At 45.3% G+C, this 19649-nt stretch overlaps 1 protein-coding gene across 2 annotated transcripts in view; it reads left to right on the top strand.

Annotated features, from left to right (window-relative positions):
* The window catches only part of PTPRG (protein tyrosine phosphatase receptor type G), a 572884-nt gene extending 553620 nt beyond the window's left edge, over nucleotides 1-19264 (top strand). For both annotated transcript variants that reach the window (XM_069736625.1, XM_069736626.1), the window contains 2 exons: nucleotides 17309-17444; nucleotides 18307-19264. In XM_069736625.1, the coding sequence (XP_069592726.1) occupies nucleotides 17309-17444; nucleotides 18307-18453 (283 nt within the window). In that variant the 3' untranslated portion in view covers nucleotides 18454-19264. The remainder of the gene's footprint in view (nucleotides 1-17308; nucleotides 17445-18306) is intronic.
* The last annotated feature ends 385 nt before the right edge of the window (nucleotides 19265-19649 follow it).

The following is a 19649-nucleotide window of genomic DNA, read 5'->3' as shown; positions in this document are numbered from 1 at the left end:
TATGGCATCCTGACTTCGAGAAGGCCCAGCCCTGGTTAATATCACCCCCTTTTCTACTGGGTGAGGACAATATGTGCAAGACTCGTCTATGGAAGTGGGAAATAAGCACGAAGCCCAGCTATCTTCGGTGGCAAAAAAGCCGGATTACTTACCGGTAATGCCCTTTTAATGAGCCACGACAGCACCCACAATGAGTAACAGGGTGCTGTCGTGGCGAAGGGTAAAACCATAATTTTAATTTTTGCTATTGTGCACCCTTCCTTGTATGTATAACATTAGCGCAAACCTAGTGTTGAAAGAACCTGTCACCAGGTTTAAAATGTCCAATTTTCATCATTATTTTACTTGCCTGAGTACGCCATACGGTTCGTTAGGCCTGTCCCACAAGTCCAGATAATTCCGGTACCGGAAAAATTGGTACCGGAGTTATCCGTGTCCGTGTGCTTACCTGGCACATCAGTGTGGCACACGTGCGGCAACCGTGTGCCGACTGGGTACCACACGCACCGTGCAGGAGACAGCGCTAGAGTTAAGCGCTGTCCCCTGCTTTGGGTGCTGAATCCAGAATTCATTCCTTCTTCCCAGCAGCGTTCGCTGGAGAGAAGGAATGAAAAATCATTGGGGTTTTTTTGTGTTTAAAATAAAGTTCCCGGTAATCTCCCTCCTCCTGTGCGCCCGCCTGCTGGCATTAATATACTTACCCGGCTCCCTCGGCGCTTCCATCCTCTCAGCGTCGCAGCTCCTCCTGTATGAGCGGAGGTGGAGCTGCATATTCATCACTGTAATAAGCGGCACCACGTGACCGCTCCTACAGGAAGAGCTGCGATGCTGAGAGGATGGAAGCGCCGAGGGAGCCGGGTAAGTATTTTAATGCCAGCGGGCGGGCGCACAGGGGGAGGGAGGGGGGAGATTACCGGGAACTTTATTTTAAACACAAAAAAAACACAATGATTTTTCATTCCTTCTCCCCAGCGAAATCCACCACTCACCAGCACTGCAGCTCCACTGACGGGATGATGTCTTGACCACCAATCGCTTGACCGTGAAAAGCAATCACTGGCGTCAGCAGTCAGATTACTGGTGGTCAGGACATTGTCACTACATCAGAGACAGCCATAGTGTTAATAGTGGGCTGGTATGGCTTCTTTTGTGCTTTTATTATCATTGCTTCTCATTATTAATTAAGAAAAAAAACTGCAAAAGATATATATTCGTGATACCAGATAGAAAAATACGGCAATTGGGAACAATATACTGTATCGGAAATGAGTATTATGCTTTATTTTGATTAAACTTATTTCTTAATGTTAATCGAGAACTTACAAGTGTTTAAAAAAAAAGTTAATTTAATTATCCCAAGAACTTTTTTTTATCATTATCCACAATAATTGTGTAACTTTTCAGCAAATGGTCTTCACTTCATATTTATCATAAGATGTAACTGTCTTGTGCCTTTGACGCACATTAACCACAGTCTTTTTTTTTTTTTTTTTAATTATCGCTAAAGGAAATGTAGCTGAAAATTAGTTTTTTTTTTTGCCTCCCTTCCTTTCGAAGTAAAAATTGCTATAAATTTAATCATTTAAAAATCCGGGAATAATTACATCCACAAATTAGTTTCAGAAATACGAATCCTGAAATGCCAAGAAGCAGCTGTATTAATTTGATGATTTGTGCCTTAATTTGTTTATAGTTTGGGGTTTCTTCTTAAAATCTTTTTTTTTTTTTACAAGTCATTAACTTTCCACCGTATGTTGCCAGATTGCGATACTTTAAAATTATTTGGGTCATTTCCATGCAAATGTCATGTTTTTAACTTGGACAAATGCAAAACTAAGATAGTCGGCTAGGGGGATGAGCTGGAACGATTCTTTTTCTAAAGAGAAGCCTACAGTGTCATTAGCTAAACTTTTCCCAGCTTAAAACTAACCAAAAATTCTGCACAACTTTTCTTATTGCATAATTTAAAGGGAGTCTGTCTCAGTTTTTTTGCTATGTAATCTGAGAGCACCATGATGTAGTAGTGGCAGACACCTTGATTCCAGCAACGTATCTACTATATAATTGTCTAAGGGTCACTTCCGTCTGTCTGTCTATCACGGAAATCCAAGTCGCTGATTGGTCGCGGCAAAACAGCCACGACCAATCAGCGATGGGATGGGCACAGTCCGGAAGAAAATGGCCGCTCCTTACTCCCCGCAGTCAGTGCCCGGCGCCCGCATACTCCCCTCCGGTCACCACTCACACAGGCTTAATGCCGGCAGTAACGGACCGTGTTATGCCGCGGGTAACGCACTCAGTTACCGCTGCTATTAACCCTGTGTGTCCCCAACTTTTTACTATTGTGCCTATGCGGCATCAATAGTAAAAAAATGTAATGTTAAAAATAATAAAAAAAAAAAAAAACCTGCTATACTCACCCTCCATAGTCCGCCGAGCCGCTCGCGCCTGCAGCCATCTTCCGTTCCCGGCAATGCATTGCAAAATTACCCAGAAGACTTAGCGGTCTCGTGAGACCGCTAAGTCATCTGGGTCATTTCGCAATGCATCCTGGGAACGGAAGATGGCGGCACAGCCGCGCGCGTATCGCCGGAGCTTTGGTGGATCCAAGGGGTGAGTATATAACTATTTCTCCTTCGCCTCATTGGGGGACACAGACCGTGGGGTGTATGCTGCTGCCAATAGGAGGCTGACACTAAGTGATACAAAAAAAAGTTAGCTCCTCCCCTGCAGTATACACCCTCCTGCTGGCTCTCAGCTAACCAGTTCTTGCTTAGTGTCCGTAGGAGGCACATGGGACTGTTTCAGACCCCAACGTTTTTTTTTTTTTATTATTGTTTACTTTTCTGTAAATTTTTATTTTTTAATTAACGGAGTGAAGGGGGCGACGGATCCTTTCAAGGTTCCGATCTCCCCCGAACCATCAACAGGCGAGCACGGCGAGTATACCTCCCCGTACCCTCTCCTGCGACGTGGGACGCCATGCCTGAGCTCACTTCAGGGGCGACGGTTCCTTTCATGGTCTCGATCTCCCCACACCAGCAGCAGGCGACCACATGGAGTGTCGCCTCCATGTATCCTCTCCTGGAGCCAGGCCTAATGCCGGACAACTGGCCCTGTCCACCCGGACTGAACTCCGTGGCTGTACAGAGGCCCCTCTCTATGGCGTCCGAGCAGCCCCCACTGTCCCACCACTGTGAAAGCGGATGGCAGAAGGAGGCGGACGGGTCCTCTCCACCTCCCTAACAAACGGATGATGGATTGAGGCTTATCCCTGCACCATCCACGCTGCACAGAACAGCGCTGAAACCCACATCCGCGACGGCTCCATGCCGGGACGCGCATCAATGGTGAGTGGATCCATCTTCAGTGGGATATGCACATGCTGACAGGCAGCCTCAGCCACTTCCCTGTGGCCCACCTCTCTGAGGTAACGCTCTGGATGGCTGCATAAATTTAGTCCCCGGCTTCGGCCGATTTGTAGGCCGCATCCTGGAAGTCTTGCCTGGAACGCCCCGCTGGTGTCGCCCGCCAGCTACAGAAATTTAGGCCCCGGGTTGGGCCTATTCAACATCGTGTCTGTGGCTCCACCCCCCAAATTGGCGCTTCTCGCTCTCTGCGAGATTTTATCAACCCTGCAGCTCCCGGTGGCCATCTTGGTCCACCCGGCCAGCTCACACTGGGGTGACAGTATTTTTGCATTAACCCCTTCAAGACCCAGCCTATTTTGACCTTAAAGACCTTGCCGTTTTTTGCAATTCTGACCAGTGTCCCTTTATGAGGTAATAACTCAGGAACGCTTCAACGGATCCTAGCGGTTCTGAGATTGTTTTTTCGTGACATATTGGGCTTCATGTTAGTGGTAAATTTAGGTCAATAAATTCTGCATTTATTTGTGATAAACACGGAAATTTGGCGAAAATTTTGAAAATTTCGCAATTTTCACATTTTGAATTTTTATTCTGTTAAACCAGAGAGATATGTGACACAAAATAGTTAATAAATAACATTTCCCACATGTTTACTTTACATCAGCACAATTTTGGAAACAAAATTTTTTTTTGTTAGGAAGTTATAAGGGTTAAAATTCGACCAGCGATTTGTCATTTTTACAACGAAATTTACAAAACCATTTTTTTTAGGGACCACCTCACATTTGAAGTCAGTTTGAGGGGTCTATTTGGCTGAAAATACCCAAAAGTGACACCATTCTAAAAACTGCACCCCTCAAGGTACTCAAAACCACATTCAAGAAGTTTATTAACCCTTCAGGTGCTTCACAGCAGCAGAAGCAACATGGAAGGAAAAAATGAACATTTAACTTTTTAGTCACAAAAATTATCTTTTAGCAACAATTTTTTTATTTTCCCAATGGTAAAAGGAGAAACTGAACCACGAAAGTTGTTGTCCAATTTGTCCTGAGTACGCTGATACCTCATATGTGGGGGTAAACCACTGTTTTGGCGCACGGCAGGGCTTGGAAGGGAAGGAGCGCCATTTGACTTTTTGAATCAAAAATTGGCTCCACTCTTTAGCGGACACCATGTCACGTTTGGAGAGCCCCCGTGTGCCTAAAAATTGGAGCTCCCCCACAAGTGACCCCATTTTGGAAACTAGACGCCCCAAGGAACTTATCTAGATGCATAGTGAGCACTTTGAACCCCCAGGTGCTTCACAAATTGATCCGTAAAAATGAAAAAGTACTTTTTTTTCACAAAAAAATTCTTTTAGCCTCAATTTTTTCATTTTCTCATGGGCAACAGGATAAAATGGATCCTAAAATGTGTTGGGCAATTTCTCCTGAGTACACCAATACCTCACATGTGGAGGTAAACCACTGTTTGGGCACATGGTAAGGCTCGGAAGGGAAGGAGCGCCATTTGACTTTTTGAATGAAAAATTATTTCCATCGTTAGCGGACACCATGTCGCGTTTGGATAGCTCCTGTGTGCCTAAACATTGGCGCTCCCCCACAAGTGACCCCATTTTGGAAACTAGACCCCCCAAGGAACTAATTTAGATGCCTAGTGAGCACTTTAAACCCTCAGGTGCTTCACAAATTGATCTGTAAAAATGAAAAAGTAATTTTTTTTCACAAAAAAATTCTTTTCGCCTCAATTTTTTCATTTTCACATGGGCAGTAGGATAAAATGGATCATAAAATTTGTTGGGCAATTTCTCCCGAGTACGCCGATACCTCATATGTGGGGGTAAACCACTGTTTGGGCACTCGGCAGGGCTCGGAAGAGAAGGCGCGCCATTTGACTTTTTGAATGGAAAATTAGCTCCAATTGTTAGCGGACACCATGTCGCGTTTGGAGAGCCCCTGTGTGCCTAAACATTGGAGCTCCCGCACAAGTGACCCCATTTTGGAAACTAGACCCCCCAGGGAACTTATCTAGATGCATATTGAGCACTTTAAACCCCCAGGTGCTTCACAGAAGTTTATAACGCAGAGCCATGAAAATAAAAAATAATTTTTCTTTCCTCAAAAATGATTTTTTAGCCTGGAATTTCCTATTTTGCCAAGGATAATAGGAGAAATTGGACCCCAAATATTGTTGTCCAGTTTGTCCTGAGTACGCTGATACCCCATATGTGGGGGTAAACCACTGTTTGGGCGCACGGCAGGGCTCGGAAGGGATGGCACGCCATTTGGCTTTTTAAATGGAAAATTAGCTCCAATCATTAGCGGACACCATGTCACGTTTGGAGAGCCCCTGTGTGCCTAAACATTGGAGATCCCCCAGAAATGACACCATTTTAGAAACTAGACCCCCAAAGGAACTAATCTAGATGTGTGGTGAGGACTTTGAACCCCCAAGTGCTTCACAGAAGTTTATAACGCAGAGCCATGAAAATAAAAAAAAAAATTATTTTCTCAAAAATGATCTTTTAGCCTGCAATTTTTTATTTTCCCAAGGGTAACAGGAGAAATTTGACCCCAAAAGTTGTTGTCCAGTTTCTCCTGAGTACGCTGATACCCCATATGTGGGGGTAAATCACTGTTTGGGCACATGCCGGGGCTCGGAAGTGAAGTAGTGACGTTTTGAAATGCAGACTTTGATGGAATGCTCTGTGGGCGTCACGTTGCGTTTGCAGAGCCCCTGATGTGGCTTAACAGTAGAAACCCCCCACAAGTGACCCCATTTTGGAAACTAGACCCCCAAAGGAACTTATCTAGATGTGTGGTGAGCACTTTGAACCCCCAAGTGCTTCATAGAAGTTTATAATGCAGAGCCGTGAAAATAATAAATACGTTTTCTTTCCTCAAAAATAATTATTTAGCCCAGAGTTTTTTAATTTTCCCAAGGGTAACAGGAGAAATTTGACCCCAATATTTGTTGTCCAGTTTCTCCTGAGTACGGTGATACCCCATATGTGGGGGTATACTACTGTTTGGGCACATGCCGGGGCTTGGAATTGAAGTAGTGACGTTTTGAAATGCAGACTTTGATGGAATGCTCTGCGGGCGTCACGTTGCGTTTGCAGAGCCCCTGATGTGCCTAAACAGTAGAAACCCCCCACAAGTGACCCCATTTTGGAAACTAGACCCTGAAAGGAACTTATCTAGATGTGTGGTGAGCACTTTGAACCCCCAAGTGCTTCATAGAAGTTTATAATGCAGAGCCGTGAAAATAATAAATACGTTTTCTTTCCTCAAAAATAATTATTTAGCCCAGAATTTTTTATTTTCCCAAGGGTTACAGGAGAAATTGGACCCCAAAAGTTGTTGTCCAGTTTCTCCTGAGTACGCTGATACCCCATATGTGGGGGTAAACCACTGTTTGGGCACACGTCGGGGCTCAGAAGGGAAGTAGTGACTTTTGAAATGCAGACTTTGATGGAATGGTCTGCGGGTGTCACGTTGCGTTTGCAGAGCCCCTGGTGTGCCTAAACAGTAGAAACCCCCCACAAGTGACCCCATTTTAGAAACTAGACCCCCCAAGGAACTTATCTAGATATGTGGTGAGCACTTTGAACCCCCAAGTGCTTCACAGACGTTTACAACACAGAGCCGTGAAAATAAAAAATCATTTTTCTTTCCTCAAAAATTATGTTTTAGCAAGCATTTTTTTAGATTCACAAGGGTAACAGGAGAAATTGGACCCCAGTAATTGTTGCGCAGTTTGCCCTGAGTATGCTGGTACCCCATATGTGGGGGTAAACCACTGTTTGGGCACACGTCAGGGCTCGGAAGTGAGGGAGCACCATTTGACTTTTTGAATACGAGATTGGCTGGAATCAATGGTGGCGCCATGTTGCGTTTGGAGACCCCTGATGTGCCTAAACAGTGGTAACCCCTCAATTCTAACTCCAACACTAACCCCAACACACCCCTAACCCTAATCCCAACTGTAGCCATAATCCTAATCACAACCCTAACCCCAACACACCCCTAACCACAACCCTAACCCCAACACACCCCTAACCCTAACCACAACACTAATTCCAACCCTAACCCTAAGGCTATGTGCCCACGTTGCGGATTCGTGTGAGATATTTCCGCACCATTTTTGAAAAATCTGCGGGTAAAAGGCACTGTGTTTTACCTGCGGATTTTCCGCGGATTTCCAGTGTTTTTTGTGCGGATTTCACCTGCGGATTCCTATTGAGGAACAGGTGTAAAACGCTGCGGAATCCGCACAAAGAATTCACATGCTGCGGAAAATACAACGCAGCGTTTCCGCGCGGTATTTTCCGCATCACGGGCACAGCGGATTTGGTTTTTCATATGTTTACATGGTACTGTAAACCTGATGGAACACTGCTGCGAATCCGCAGCCAAATCCGCACCGTGTGCACATAGCCTAATTCTAAAGGTATGTGCACACGCTGCGGAAAACGCTGCGGATCCGCAGCAGTTTCCCATGAGTGTACAGTTCAATGTAAACCTACGGGAAACATAAATCGCTGTACACATGCTGCGGAAAAACTGCACGGAAACGCAGCGGTTTACATTCCGCAGCATGTCACTTCTTTGTGCGGATTCCGCAGCGGTTTTACAACTGCTCCAATAGAAAATCGCAATTGTAAAACCGCAGTGAAATGCGCAGAAAAAAACGCGGTAAATCCGCCATAAATCCGCAGCGGTTTAGCACTGCGGATTTATCAAATCCGCAGCGGAAAAATCCGCAGAGGACCAGAATACGTGTGCACATTCCTAACCCTAGCCCTAACCCTACCCCTAACCCTACCCCTAACCCTAGCCCTACCCCTAACCCTACCCCTACCCCTAACCCTACCCCTACCCCTAACCCTAACCCTATTCTAACATTAGTGGAAAAAAAAAAATTTCTTTATTTTTTTATTGTCCCTACCTATGGGGGTGACAAAGGGGGGGGGGGGGGTCATTTATTATTTTTTTTATTTTGATCACTGAGATAGATTATATCTCAGTGATCAAAATGCACTTTGGAACGAATCTGCCGGCCGGCAGATTCGGCGGGCGCACTGCGCATGCGCCCGCCATTTTGGAAGATGGCGGCGCCCGGGAGAAGACGGACGGGACCACGGCTGGATCGGTAAGTATGATAGGGTGGGGGGGATCGGAGCACGGGGGGGGGAATCGGAGCGCGGGAGGGGTGGAACGGAGCGCGGGGGGCGTGGAACGGAGCACGGGGGGGCTGGAATGGAGCACGGGGGGGTGGAACGGAGCACGGGGGGGGTGGATCGGAGTGCAGGGGGGGTGATTGGAGCACGGGGGGGTGATTGGAGCACGGGGGGGAGCGGAGCGGAGCACAGGGCGGAGGGGAGCCGGAGCAGTGTACCGGCCAGATCGGGGGGGTGGGGGGGCGATCGGAGGGGTGGGGTGGGGGCACACTAGTATTTCCAGCCATGGCCGATGATATTTCAGCATCGGCCATGGCTGGATTGTAATATTTCACCCGTTATAATGGGTGAAATATTACAAATCGCTCTGATTGGCAGTTTCACTTTCAACAGCCAATCAGAGCGATCGTAGCCACGAGGGGGTGAAGCCACCCCCCCTGGGCTAAACTACCACTCCCCCTGTCCCTGCAGATCGGGTGAAATGGGAGTTAACCCTTTCACCCGATCTGCAGGGACGCGATCTTTCCATGACGCCGCATAGGCGTCATGGGTCGGATTGGCACCGACTTTCATGACGCCTACGTGGCGTCAAAGGTCGGGAAGGGGTTAAAGGCATCGACTCTACATCAGTACCCGGGTAAGGAAGTACCTGGTCTTAAAGGCACATGACCAGTATTCTCTGGTCTTAAAGGTGCATGACCAGTATTCTCTGGTCTTAAAGGTGCATGACCAGTATTCTCTGGTCTTAAAGGCGCATGACCAGTATTCTCTGGTCTTAAAGGCGCATGACCAGTATTCTCTGGTCTTAAAGGCGCATGACCAGTATTCTCTGGTCTTAAAGGTGCATGACCAGTATTCTCCGGTCTTAAAGGCGCATGGCCAGTATTCCCTGGTCTTAAAGGCGTATGACCAATATTTCCTGGTCTTAAAGGCGCTTGATCAGTCCGAGGAGCCCTCCGCCGCCGACCCCAGCTTTATCCTCTAGTTCCCCTCAGTGGACTTCTTCACTGACCAATCCATGGTTCTCTGACCAAGAGATTGAATCCCTCTGTGTACCCTCTGTGTTTGGAGTGCTCGCAGGACCAATATACATGGTCCCTATCCTACATGGGAGCCGTCGGCTAGCAGGGGCCGCAAGTATTCTAGAAACGTGCAGGCGTCTAGAAAACGGAAGTTTTTCGTTTCCTGCTCCCTCACCAATGATTTGATGACAACAAGGCTCTGAATATGGATTGGATATTGCCTGAGCTTGCCAGAGCTTCAGAGACTAAACTCGCTCGAGAGCATTTGCCATTCAATTCGGATAAGCAATTCACTGGACAGAAGCCTCTACGTGGGATGCCATGCCTGGCCTTTTTTTTTTAAGGGTGACGGGTCCTTTAAAGGGCACCGATCTCCCCAAACCATCAACAGACGAGCACACGGAGTGTCATCTCCATGTTTCCTCTTCTGCATCCAGGCCTAACGCCAGACAACCTGTCCTGTCCACCTGGAGACCTGAACTCTGTGGACTATAGAGGCACCCTTTTTGGCGTACGAGCTCCCCCCTCTGCATCACCACTATTTAGTGGATGATGCAAGAAGGCGGACAATTCCTCTCCACTTCCCTGTTAAGAGGTTGATGGATCGAGGGTTCCTAATTTTTATCTCTGCACCGTGAAAAGAGGAGATGGCAAGAGACTATGACCTGCTGGATGCAGCCGCACATTCTGCCATGGGGCAGATTAACCGGGTAGAATCTCCTGTGGTATTCCTACCAGTATCCTTACCTGATGGGTCATCAATTAAAAATACCACGGACTGTCAGATAGCAAATCTGGTTCGTTCCGTCTTGCGGCTTCGAGTCCAGCGCTCTATCCTCCCTAGCGGCCGCATGGATTGCTAGAGCAATGGTCTCCTGGCTGGAGACCTTAACTACCTTGATTCACACCAGCAACAACTGGCCAATCAAATCCTTTGAGCGGGAGCCTGACAAAGGATTGTATAAGGATTGTCCAGCACAGTCTAGATCTAAGGGATCTTGGTTCCAAACAGGGGAACGAAAAGTAAGATCGACCCTGGACCTCAAACTTCTAACAACCTTTGACATGGTCCTCCTTCTTTGGATGGAGTTCCTCCGCTCAGCCATTACTTCAACAGAAAAAGGTGCAGTTTCCGGCATCCATCGACATTCGGGTTGCTTGCCCTCTGCAAAAATTCCTTCGCCTTTCCATTCGTCAACAGCATTTTCAAGTCACAACCTTGTCCTTTGGCCTTGCTTCCGCTCCCAGAGTGTTCGCTCGGGTCATGGCGGATGTCATGTTTCTCTTGCACTCTAGAGGCGTGCTCATCCTGCCCTGTTTGGTCTGTCTAGCCGCCCTTCCAGGACTACGCTGAGTCGTCTATATCTCTTGCGATACCTTCTCTCCTGGGCTGGCAGCTACACTTAGACAAGTTCTCCTCATTTCCAGCCCAGCAGATATCTCACCCCCTCATTTCATTTGATTTGCTAATAGAGTTCTGAGGAAAAATGGTGACAACAATGGAAGCGGTTTCCTTCGCTCCGCTCGTTTTCAGCAAGTCAAATAGACTTTCAGACAATAGTCTCTGAGCTCCTTCTTTATCCAGGGCCTTTCTCCCGGTTCAATGGTTATTAGTAACTACCAATGCCAGTCTTCTTCTCCCCATCATTGTTCTGGAGATCCGAACGGTAGTCTTACATCAGGTCCACTGCCTTCTGGCGGGTCTCCCTATCCGAATTCAATTGGATAATGCCACGGCGGTGCCTTACGTCAGTCATCTAGCAGGTACCCACGATCAGGCGCCATGACCGAGGTACCTCACTTTCTCTGATGGGCCAAAGTCTATTATTCTGTGATCTCGGCAGTATATATCCCAGAAGTAGAACTCTGAACGGCAAACAAATTCAGCAGTCAGGGTTCCGCCTCAAGTCAGTGGGAACTTCACCCCGAAGTCTTCCATCAGATCTGTCCTTACTGGAGTTCTCCAGTTGTAGGTGGGATGACATCCAGACTGAAGGCCAATGTACTCGAGTTCGTGGTTCGGCCTCGAGATCCAAGAGCCATCGCTCTCCATGCTCTGGTTCTGCCGTGGTACCAGTTTCCATAACTCCCCTTCCACTGCTTCCGAAAGCCTTTCGGAAGCAGAAAGGGGCCCCCAGTGATCCTCAGAGATCCGCACTGACCACGTCCGTTTTTTGTTTGCGGAGCTAGTATCTTCTCGCCTTATCGCAGCACAACTGCAAGTAGGGACTTTCTCACAGGGAGTTTTCACACGTAGTTCTTCCCTATCGCATACCGTTAGATCATTGGGACCTTATTATTCCTTTTTCATCCGGGCAGACTTTACTATCAGGGAAAGTCGTCCCGTTCTCCTCTGCGATATTCTCACTCTGACGAGTCTTTGGAGCTAGCTTCTCTGCTCTTTCAGACTTTTTTCCCTTATTACCTTCGAGGCAAGGTTGTCCTCAGGCCATCTCCATCCCTTGTTACCAAGGTGGTACTGTATTACCACTGTTATGAGGGCATAGTTCTTCCCTCATCTCTTTTGGCTCCAGTCCACAAAATGGAATAAGATCCCCCATATTCTGGACGAAGTGAGTGCTCTGAGTAGGTACGTCTTGAGGACAGCGTCCTTCTGAAGGTTGGACATTTTATTTGGGCTTCCTGACGGTAGAGGAAGGCTTCCTGACATTTTCAGGAAGGGTTTAGCCATTTCATCGACCATGATAAAATGGTGAATTCTTTTCATCATCCAGGAGTCCTTCCGTGCTAGATGTCAGCCTATCTCCCTGTCTATCAAGGGTTCTAGGCACCAGGCGTCAGCAAGGCACGCCTGCAAGATTGCGGATTCGTCCAGTCCGCATGCATTCTTGAAGCACTATAATTCCCACACTTCCACAGATGTGAGTCTGGGCAGGCGGACTCTGCAGGCCGCGGTGGCGCACTTGTTAGTAGCGGTTACACAGGGCCTGATCTATTGTTGTCCCCACTCAGGGACTGCTTTGGGACGTCCCACGGTCTGTGTCCCCCAATGAGGCGAAGGAGAAATAGGGATTTTTGTGTACTCACCGTAAAATCCTTTTCTCCGAGCCATTCATTGGGGGACACAGCTCCTACCCTGTTATTAGCTTATGCTTGTTTTTTAGAATGTGACATGCTATACGCTCATATATTGTTATTGATCTCTTACTGCTTTTACACCGAACTGGTTAGCTGAGAGCCAGCAGCATTATATACTGCAGGGGAGGAGCTAACTTTTTTTTGTATCACTTAGTGTCAGCCTCCTATTGGCAGCAGCATACACCCACGGTCTGTGTCCCCCAATGAATGGCTCGGTGAAAAGGATTTTACGGTGAGTACACAAAAATCCCAATTTATTTTTAAATTATTTTTTTTAACAGGGATATGGTGCCCACACTGCTGTATACTACGTGGGCTGTGTTAGATGCCGCGTGGCTGCTATATACTACATAGGCAGTGTGATATACTCCATGGGCTGTGCTATATATTGCGTGGGCAGTGTTATATACTACGTGGCTGGGCAAAATACTACGTGGACATGTATATTCTAGAATACCCGATGCGTTAGAATCGGGCCACCATCTTGTCTACTATATAATTGTCACTTCCGTCTTTCTGTCTGTCCTTCTGTCACGGATATTCATTGGTCGCGGCCTCTGTCTGTCATGGAATCCAAGTCGCTGATTGGTCGTGGCAATGGTCGTGGGCGTTTTGCCACGACCAATCAGCAACGGGCGCAGTCCGGCAGCAACATGGCCGCTCCGTACTCCCCTCCAGTCAGCGCTCCCTCAGGGTTAATGGCAGCGCTAATGCACCGCGTTATGCCGCGGTGTAACGCACTCCATTAACACTGCTATTAACCCTGTGTGGCCAACTTTTTTACTATTGAGGCTGCCTATGCAGCCTCAATAGTAAAAAGATCTAATGTTAAAAATAATAAAAAAAAATAAAAAATCATCATATACTCACCTTCCGGCGCCTTTCCCGCTCCTTGCGACGCTCCCGTGACCGCTCCATGCAAGCGGCAGGTTCCAGTGGCAAGGATGGTATGTGACAAGGACCTGCCATGACGTCACGGTCATGTGACCGCAACGTCATCACAGGTCCTGCGCCCATACCAACCCTGGGACCGGAAGCTGCCGCATGCACCACACACAGGGCCAGGACTTCAACTGCCTTTCGGAGGGTGAGTATATGTTTATTTTTATTTTAAGTCTGTATACTACGTGGCTGGGCAACATACTGCGTGACTGGGCAATATACTGGACATACATGGACATGCATATTCTAGAATACCCTATGCGTTAGAATCGGGCCACCATCTAGTCACTTATAATCTCCTGCTGAAAACACTTTTTTATAACAGGAACACAGCTTATCACTTCAGGACTACATGTCTCATGCCTCCTAGTCCACTGCTCTGCATAACTCCACCCTCACCACTGATTGGCAGCTTTCTGTGAATCATTGATGTGGGCGGGGTTATACAGTGCTCCACATTCTTAGCACTGCTAGCTCTGCAGCAAAGAAAACAGCGATTGTATTGCAATGACAGCATGCAGACCAGTAAGTGATACATCTCTGGAAACAGGGTCTTGGCTCCTACATCATGCTGCTTTCAGATTACACTTCAAAAATATGATGTCAGATTCTCTTTAAATGGAAATAATGAAAAATGTATTGATGGTAAAGTGGCTTGACACATAATACAGGCATGAATATATAGCAGTTAGAGTGCAAACCTGGCAACCCCTTTAGGTGACTGCAGACTTGTGAATTTGCAGAGTGCACATATGCATACTTCCGGTAAGCCCATAGTCATCGAAATTTATGTTGGCGAAACCCACCGATTTCCATGGGGTCGGCTGACCATTTAAAAGAACTTCTATCATCATCATTTTTTAGGAGCGCATTGCTCCCTAACCAGCTCAATTTTCTAGATGCTAGGGGTGGACACTTCCGATTGACTGACTGTTCAGGCCAGCTACATCGTCATGTTGCTGGCTTGAATGTGCGCGCTCTGACATAGGGTTTTCCAGGAGCTGTTCTCTAGAAATCAGTTGAATCGAGAGGTGGCCAGTGATCAGGAGTCTCCACGTATGTGCAAACAAATGTCCCAACAAGACTCAGTAAATGTTACAACTAGTGCTGAGCGAGTATACTCGTTGCTGGGGTTTTCCCGAGCACGCTCAGGTGATCTCCAAGTATTTGTTAATCTCAGAACACTAAGTTTTTTCATGGCCGCAGTTGAATGATTTACAGCTACTAGCCAGGCTGAGTACATGTGTGGGGGTTGCCTGGTTGCTCGGGAATCCCCACATGTAATCAAGCTGTCAAGTAGCTGTAAATCATTCAGCTGCAGCAATGAAAACTTAATCTCTGAACACAAACTAATACTCTGAGATAACCCGAGCAACGAGTACACTCGCTCATCACTAGTTACAACTACTACCATATTGTTAAAGAGACCTGCTAGCACTGCTGTCTTGTAGCTGTGGCCAGTTCTTTCAACAACTAGCCATAAAAAAATAAATACTAAAGAAAACAGCAGGTTTTACACTGCCTTCCCCTATTAAGTATTAACCTTCTAATGTGTAGGGGTGCTTCCAAATTGGTCATGTTAAATTATAACTCAATGTTTTGGTGAAGTGTCTAGTAGAGGGTTATTTTGCTCTCCCCATTGAAAACACATGCATTCTCAATTTTGCCTAACATGCATGAGGGTATGAGATTCGTAGATTCGAAAGCTTTGTTTATTAAAAGTTTTGCAAATTGGTTACGCGTAGTGATGAGCGAATGTGCTCGGATAAAGCGTTATCCGAGCATGCTCTGGTGATAACAGTGTGTGTCGTGGAATCGTTCACCTTGCTCTTCACTCAGAGCTCCCAAATTTTCAGGAAAGTTGTCAACGTGGGAATGGAGGAAACGCACTTTCAAACTCACCAGGCAACCTAAAGCTTGAAATGCTTTCAGCATTCGTCCGACGATTTTTTTGTAGTCAGGGTCTTTGTTATTGCCTAAAAATTTCTCTACGACCTCTTTAAAATGCAAACTACCCTTCTTTTTGAGGATGCGTCATGGTATTGATAAACTCTTGATCAGCTATAAGCCTTTTAATGTCTGGTCTGACGAACACACCTTTCTTCAATTTTGCCTCCGAGAGGCCTGGAAACTTGGTGACCAAGTATTTGAAACATTCTACATCTTTTGGAAGTGATTTTACAAATTGCTTCATCAATCCCAAGCCTGCTCGTTCAGCTTGCAACATGTTGATGCTGGTTTCATTAGCTCACTCTGAAAGTTCTTTTCTTTGAAAGTTATATTTTTTGGGCATTGTATATCTTCAATGCATTGATGTGAATTAATTAATAGTAATTTTGACTTTGAAAACCCTAAGATTAAAAAAATACCAAAACTTGAGAAAAATATACTAAATATGAAGAGAATTTTGCATTTTGTGGCAAATCCTGACGTTGAGAACTTTTTTCAATATTTTTTTTGTTTTCAGCACACCAAAATACATGGAAATTAGATGAAAATAATCAAACGGCTTTTTAGTCGCAGACCTGTATAATATGGTTGAGTCTCGTCCCCGCTTCTGTTCGACAGCAGCAACGCATGCAGGGATTCCCTGTTTGTAAGGCAATCTCGGCATGTATTGTGGCTGTTTAACAGCAGCTAGACATGCAGCCGCGGGTACTCGAACATATTTTCCAAGCACGCCGAAGACACGGTTGGCACCCGAGCATGCTCCGATAACACCTTATCCGAGCACATTCACTCATCACTAGTAACAAGTTTGTTGTGTATCCTGGCGGAAAGACTTACTCTTTGCAGTCTCAGAGTCTCTTTGGAGTCGTTAACAATCTGGACTAACCAAAGTTAAAGGCATCCTTGACCTCATTAACCGCACGCTACTTTTCATTATGAGTTTTCTCCATATGAAACGTGACAACAGATACAAATTCAATGCAGAAGCCGGACGCAGACGCATAACCAAGTCGGGGAGGTCAATTAGACGTGGACATTCCTATAGGACTTTTGCAACTGGACTAATTGGATAATCAGACTCTTGTCACAGAATAAGATGTTCCGGCAACTGCTCCAAGATTCAGCTCTCTGAAGTACAATTAGCGCTGAATATTCGCTATGGAGGAGAGAGTTACAAAATGTTGGAAAAGCTTCAGTGTGAAAGTAAAACTGTCAATTTTCATTAGAACATCTTAAAGGGGTTTTTCTAGTATCATAAAATAAACCCTGTGTCTTAACTGAACATTATTTACAAAAACTGTGGTTTACTCATCATCCCTAGCGCAGAGACTGCGCCAGTGTGTGTTACAATAATGTCATGTCGAGAGAGCTGCAGACAATCGGGGAGCTCAGTGTTTCTTAAAATTCTGTTGTTTTTTTTTGTCTCCCGTATGTTAGGCCAAGTCTTAAGTTTTATGGAACCCTTGAAAGTCTGATATTAATCTATGCTCCATAACAATCAGATCATTCTTTATTATTTACACTAACTAGCATGTAAATAATAATATGCATTTTAAAGATAACCCTACATTTTAAGGGCTACCCAACTAAATAACTATTGTGTTGAACATACCCAATGTTTTATTCTAGGAATGCTCCCAAGTAAATTTGATTGAGTCCAGACACACTTTGGACATTCAGACCAATACTCTGGTTATTGGGAGTTTCACCAGTCCTAAGTTTTTTTTTGCTTTTTTTTTCAGGTTTGGCGCTGTTTCTTCCGGAACGCTCTGTGCACTCGCCACTTTGTCCCAACAGTTAGAGAACGAAAATGCAGTCGATGTTTACCAAGTGGCCAAAATGATAAACCTAATGAGACCTGGTGTATTCACAGATATTGTAAGTGCCTTTTATAAGATAATAGTCCTTGTAAGAAATGTACAAATTCATTACCCAGGGGTGGGGGAAAAAAACAACAACAAAAAAACAGCACAAGTCTCATGTATGGGCTGTCTGTTATTGCGGTTTAGCCTCACTTTAGGTGAACTGAACTACACAACAACAAGACTTTAAGAGAAGAAAAGAGTTAGTCCTTAATATGAACCCAAGCTTCAGCAGTGCCCGGTGCCAAACCCTGCCGGCACAGGGCAGTAAGAGAAGAGACTGCTCCTGCTGGTGATACAGCAGATTCTGCTGATGTCACGTTAACTGAGCGACTGCTTCTCTCTCGCTCTGTTGATGTAGCGTCATGCTGATTGACAGCCAGCTCCCCATTGCCTCATTATGGGGATCCAGATGTCAATTAGCATGACGTCAAGAGAGCAGCCCTGAAGAAGAAGCTGCCTTTCTCTTGATTTGGAGCAACTGAATGGCCAGCAGGAGCGGTCTGTGACCTCTTCGGGCTGGCACCCTCGCCGAACCGGCGCCAGGTAGACCAGGCAGGTAGTTGCCTCTTTTATCTACCCGACTGTTAGGTTTTAGGCCCATAGTATAAAAAAAAAAAAGAAAAAAAATAGTCCTGGACAATCCTTTAAAGATAAGAAATTGGTAAAACATCTGTAATAGAACATTCATTTCCTTTTTTTTGTGACCCCCTAAGCCACCTTGGAAATGTTTACCCCTGCACTCCCTCAAGCTACACCTCTGGCTCCATATCACTGCTCACCCAAATAATCACACATTTTCAAATATTAACACATTGAGGCTCATGTATGAATATATGAATATTTTGGTTTACCAAGTGCCTTTTTTTTGTTTACAGGAGCAGTACCAGTTCCTCTACAAGGCGATGCTCAGCCTGGTCAGTACAAAAGAAAACGGCAGTTGTCCCATGGCATTGGACAAAAATGGAGCCATTTTGATCAGCGACGAATCGGATCCTTCACAGAGCATGGAGTCTCTCGTTTAAAGAGACCCCCAGAGAAAGGCACTACATTTGTTTAAAGAAAAAAAAAACAAACAAAAAAAACTTCTGACCTTCTTAAGACAAAGTGGACTTATCGAGGCCTTTTATTTGCCAGACTATAGGTTATACAATAACCCAATTACTTTTTTACACTGATAAAAGTTTTGATATTTATTTTTGCCATTTTATGTCTTAATGGTATCCTACTGAGCATTTGCACCTCTGTTCATTTCACACAGTGAAAACTCAGTCTAGTTTGCACTATATGATCAGTGTTACTGCCTATACCGCCCTAGAACATAGCAAAGCCCAGCAAGATGACATTCCCTAGATCCAACTCATGATCTTTTATCTTGACTTTTGATGAATTTTTTTTTATATATATACATAATTCAAAGTGTTTTTAAAGTCCTTGTTGACCCCATTTTGCATTTTCAAATAGGTCATCCATTACACGACTGCCATTTTGAAAATGGGGCGACCACTCTTACTTTCTTTGCACACACTTATTTAAGTTGATAGCACATTATTATGTTGTATAGCCCTTATGTCCAGGACACCGTCCCATGCATTCCACTTTCACATCATCACTCGTAAGATTTAGGTTCACTTTGGTCTTATTCACACACAGCAGTTTGTTATAATCTGCTATTTGGGTAGGTTTTTGATTTTTTTTTTTTTAATTCTACTATGTAATTTGTATTTACTACTTTTGTGAACCCAAATGAGCAATTCCATTGATTTTTTTTTTCATTTGTAGAAACAACTGTTCAATTCATTATTCAATATGATAAACTTATTTTTATCAAATTTCGACTTTGGTTTTACTAAGTGTTTATCGTAGTGCAAAATCTAGGGACTTTGGGAGTCCTGCCTAAAAACTGGCATATCTAGTTGAAATGTGCTGTCAGCAGTAGACAAAGGTAATAGGATGGCTGTACTGCTTGGAGTAGTAATGTATTAATAGTAGAGTTGAACAAAAAGATGTACCTGACCCTGGTCTATCGGGTGTGGCCACATCGGTAGTCTGTGGCCACGCGATTCGAGCCCAACAAACCTACCTGCCAGCTTCCCCAGCGCCTCTTTTCATTAGTAAGCCTATGGGAGATATATTCTTTTGGCAGCTTGATGCACACATGACTTTATGCCCTTCCATCTCGAGAGGAGTAGATTGATTTGCGTGAAGCATGTAGATCAGT

This window comes from Ranitomeya imitator, chromosome 8 (genome assembly GCF_032444005.1).
Source record: "Ranitomeya imitator isolate aRanImi1 chromosome 8, aRanImi1.pri, whole genome shotgun sequence".
Classification (NCBI taxonomy): Eukaryota; Metazoa; Chordata; class Amphibia; order Anura; family Dendrobatidae; genus Ranitomeya; species Ranitomeya imitator.
This window is presented reverse-complemented; position numbering and strand designations above follow the sequence as displayed.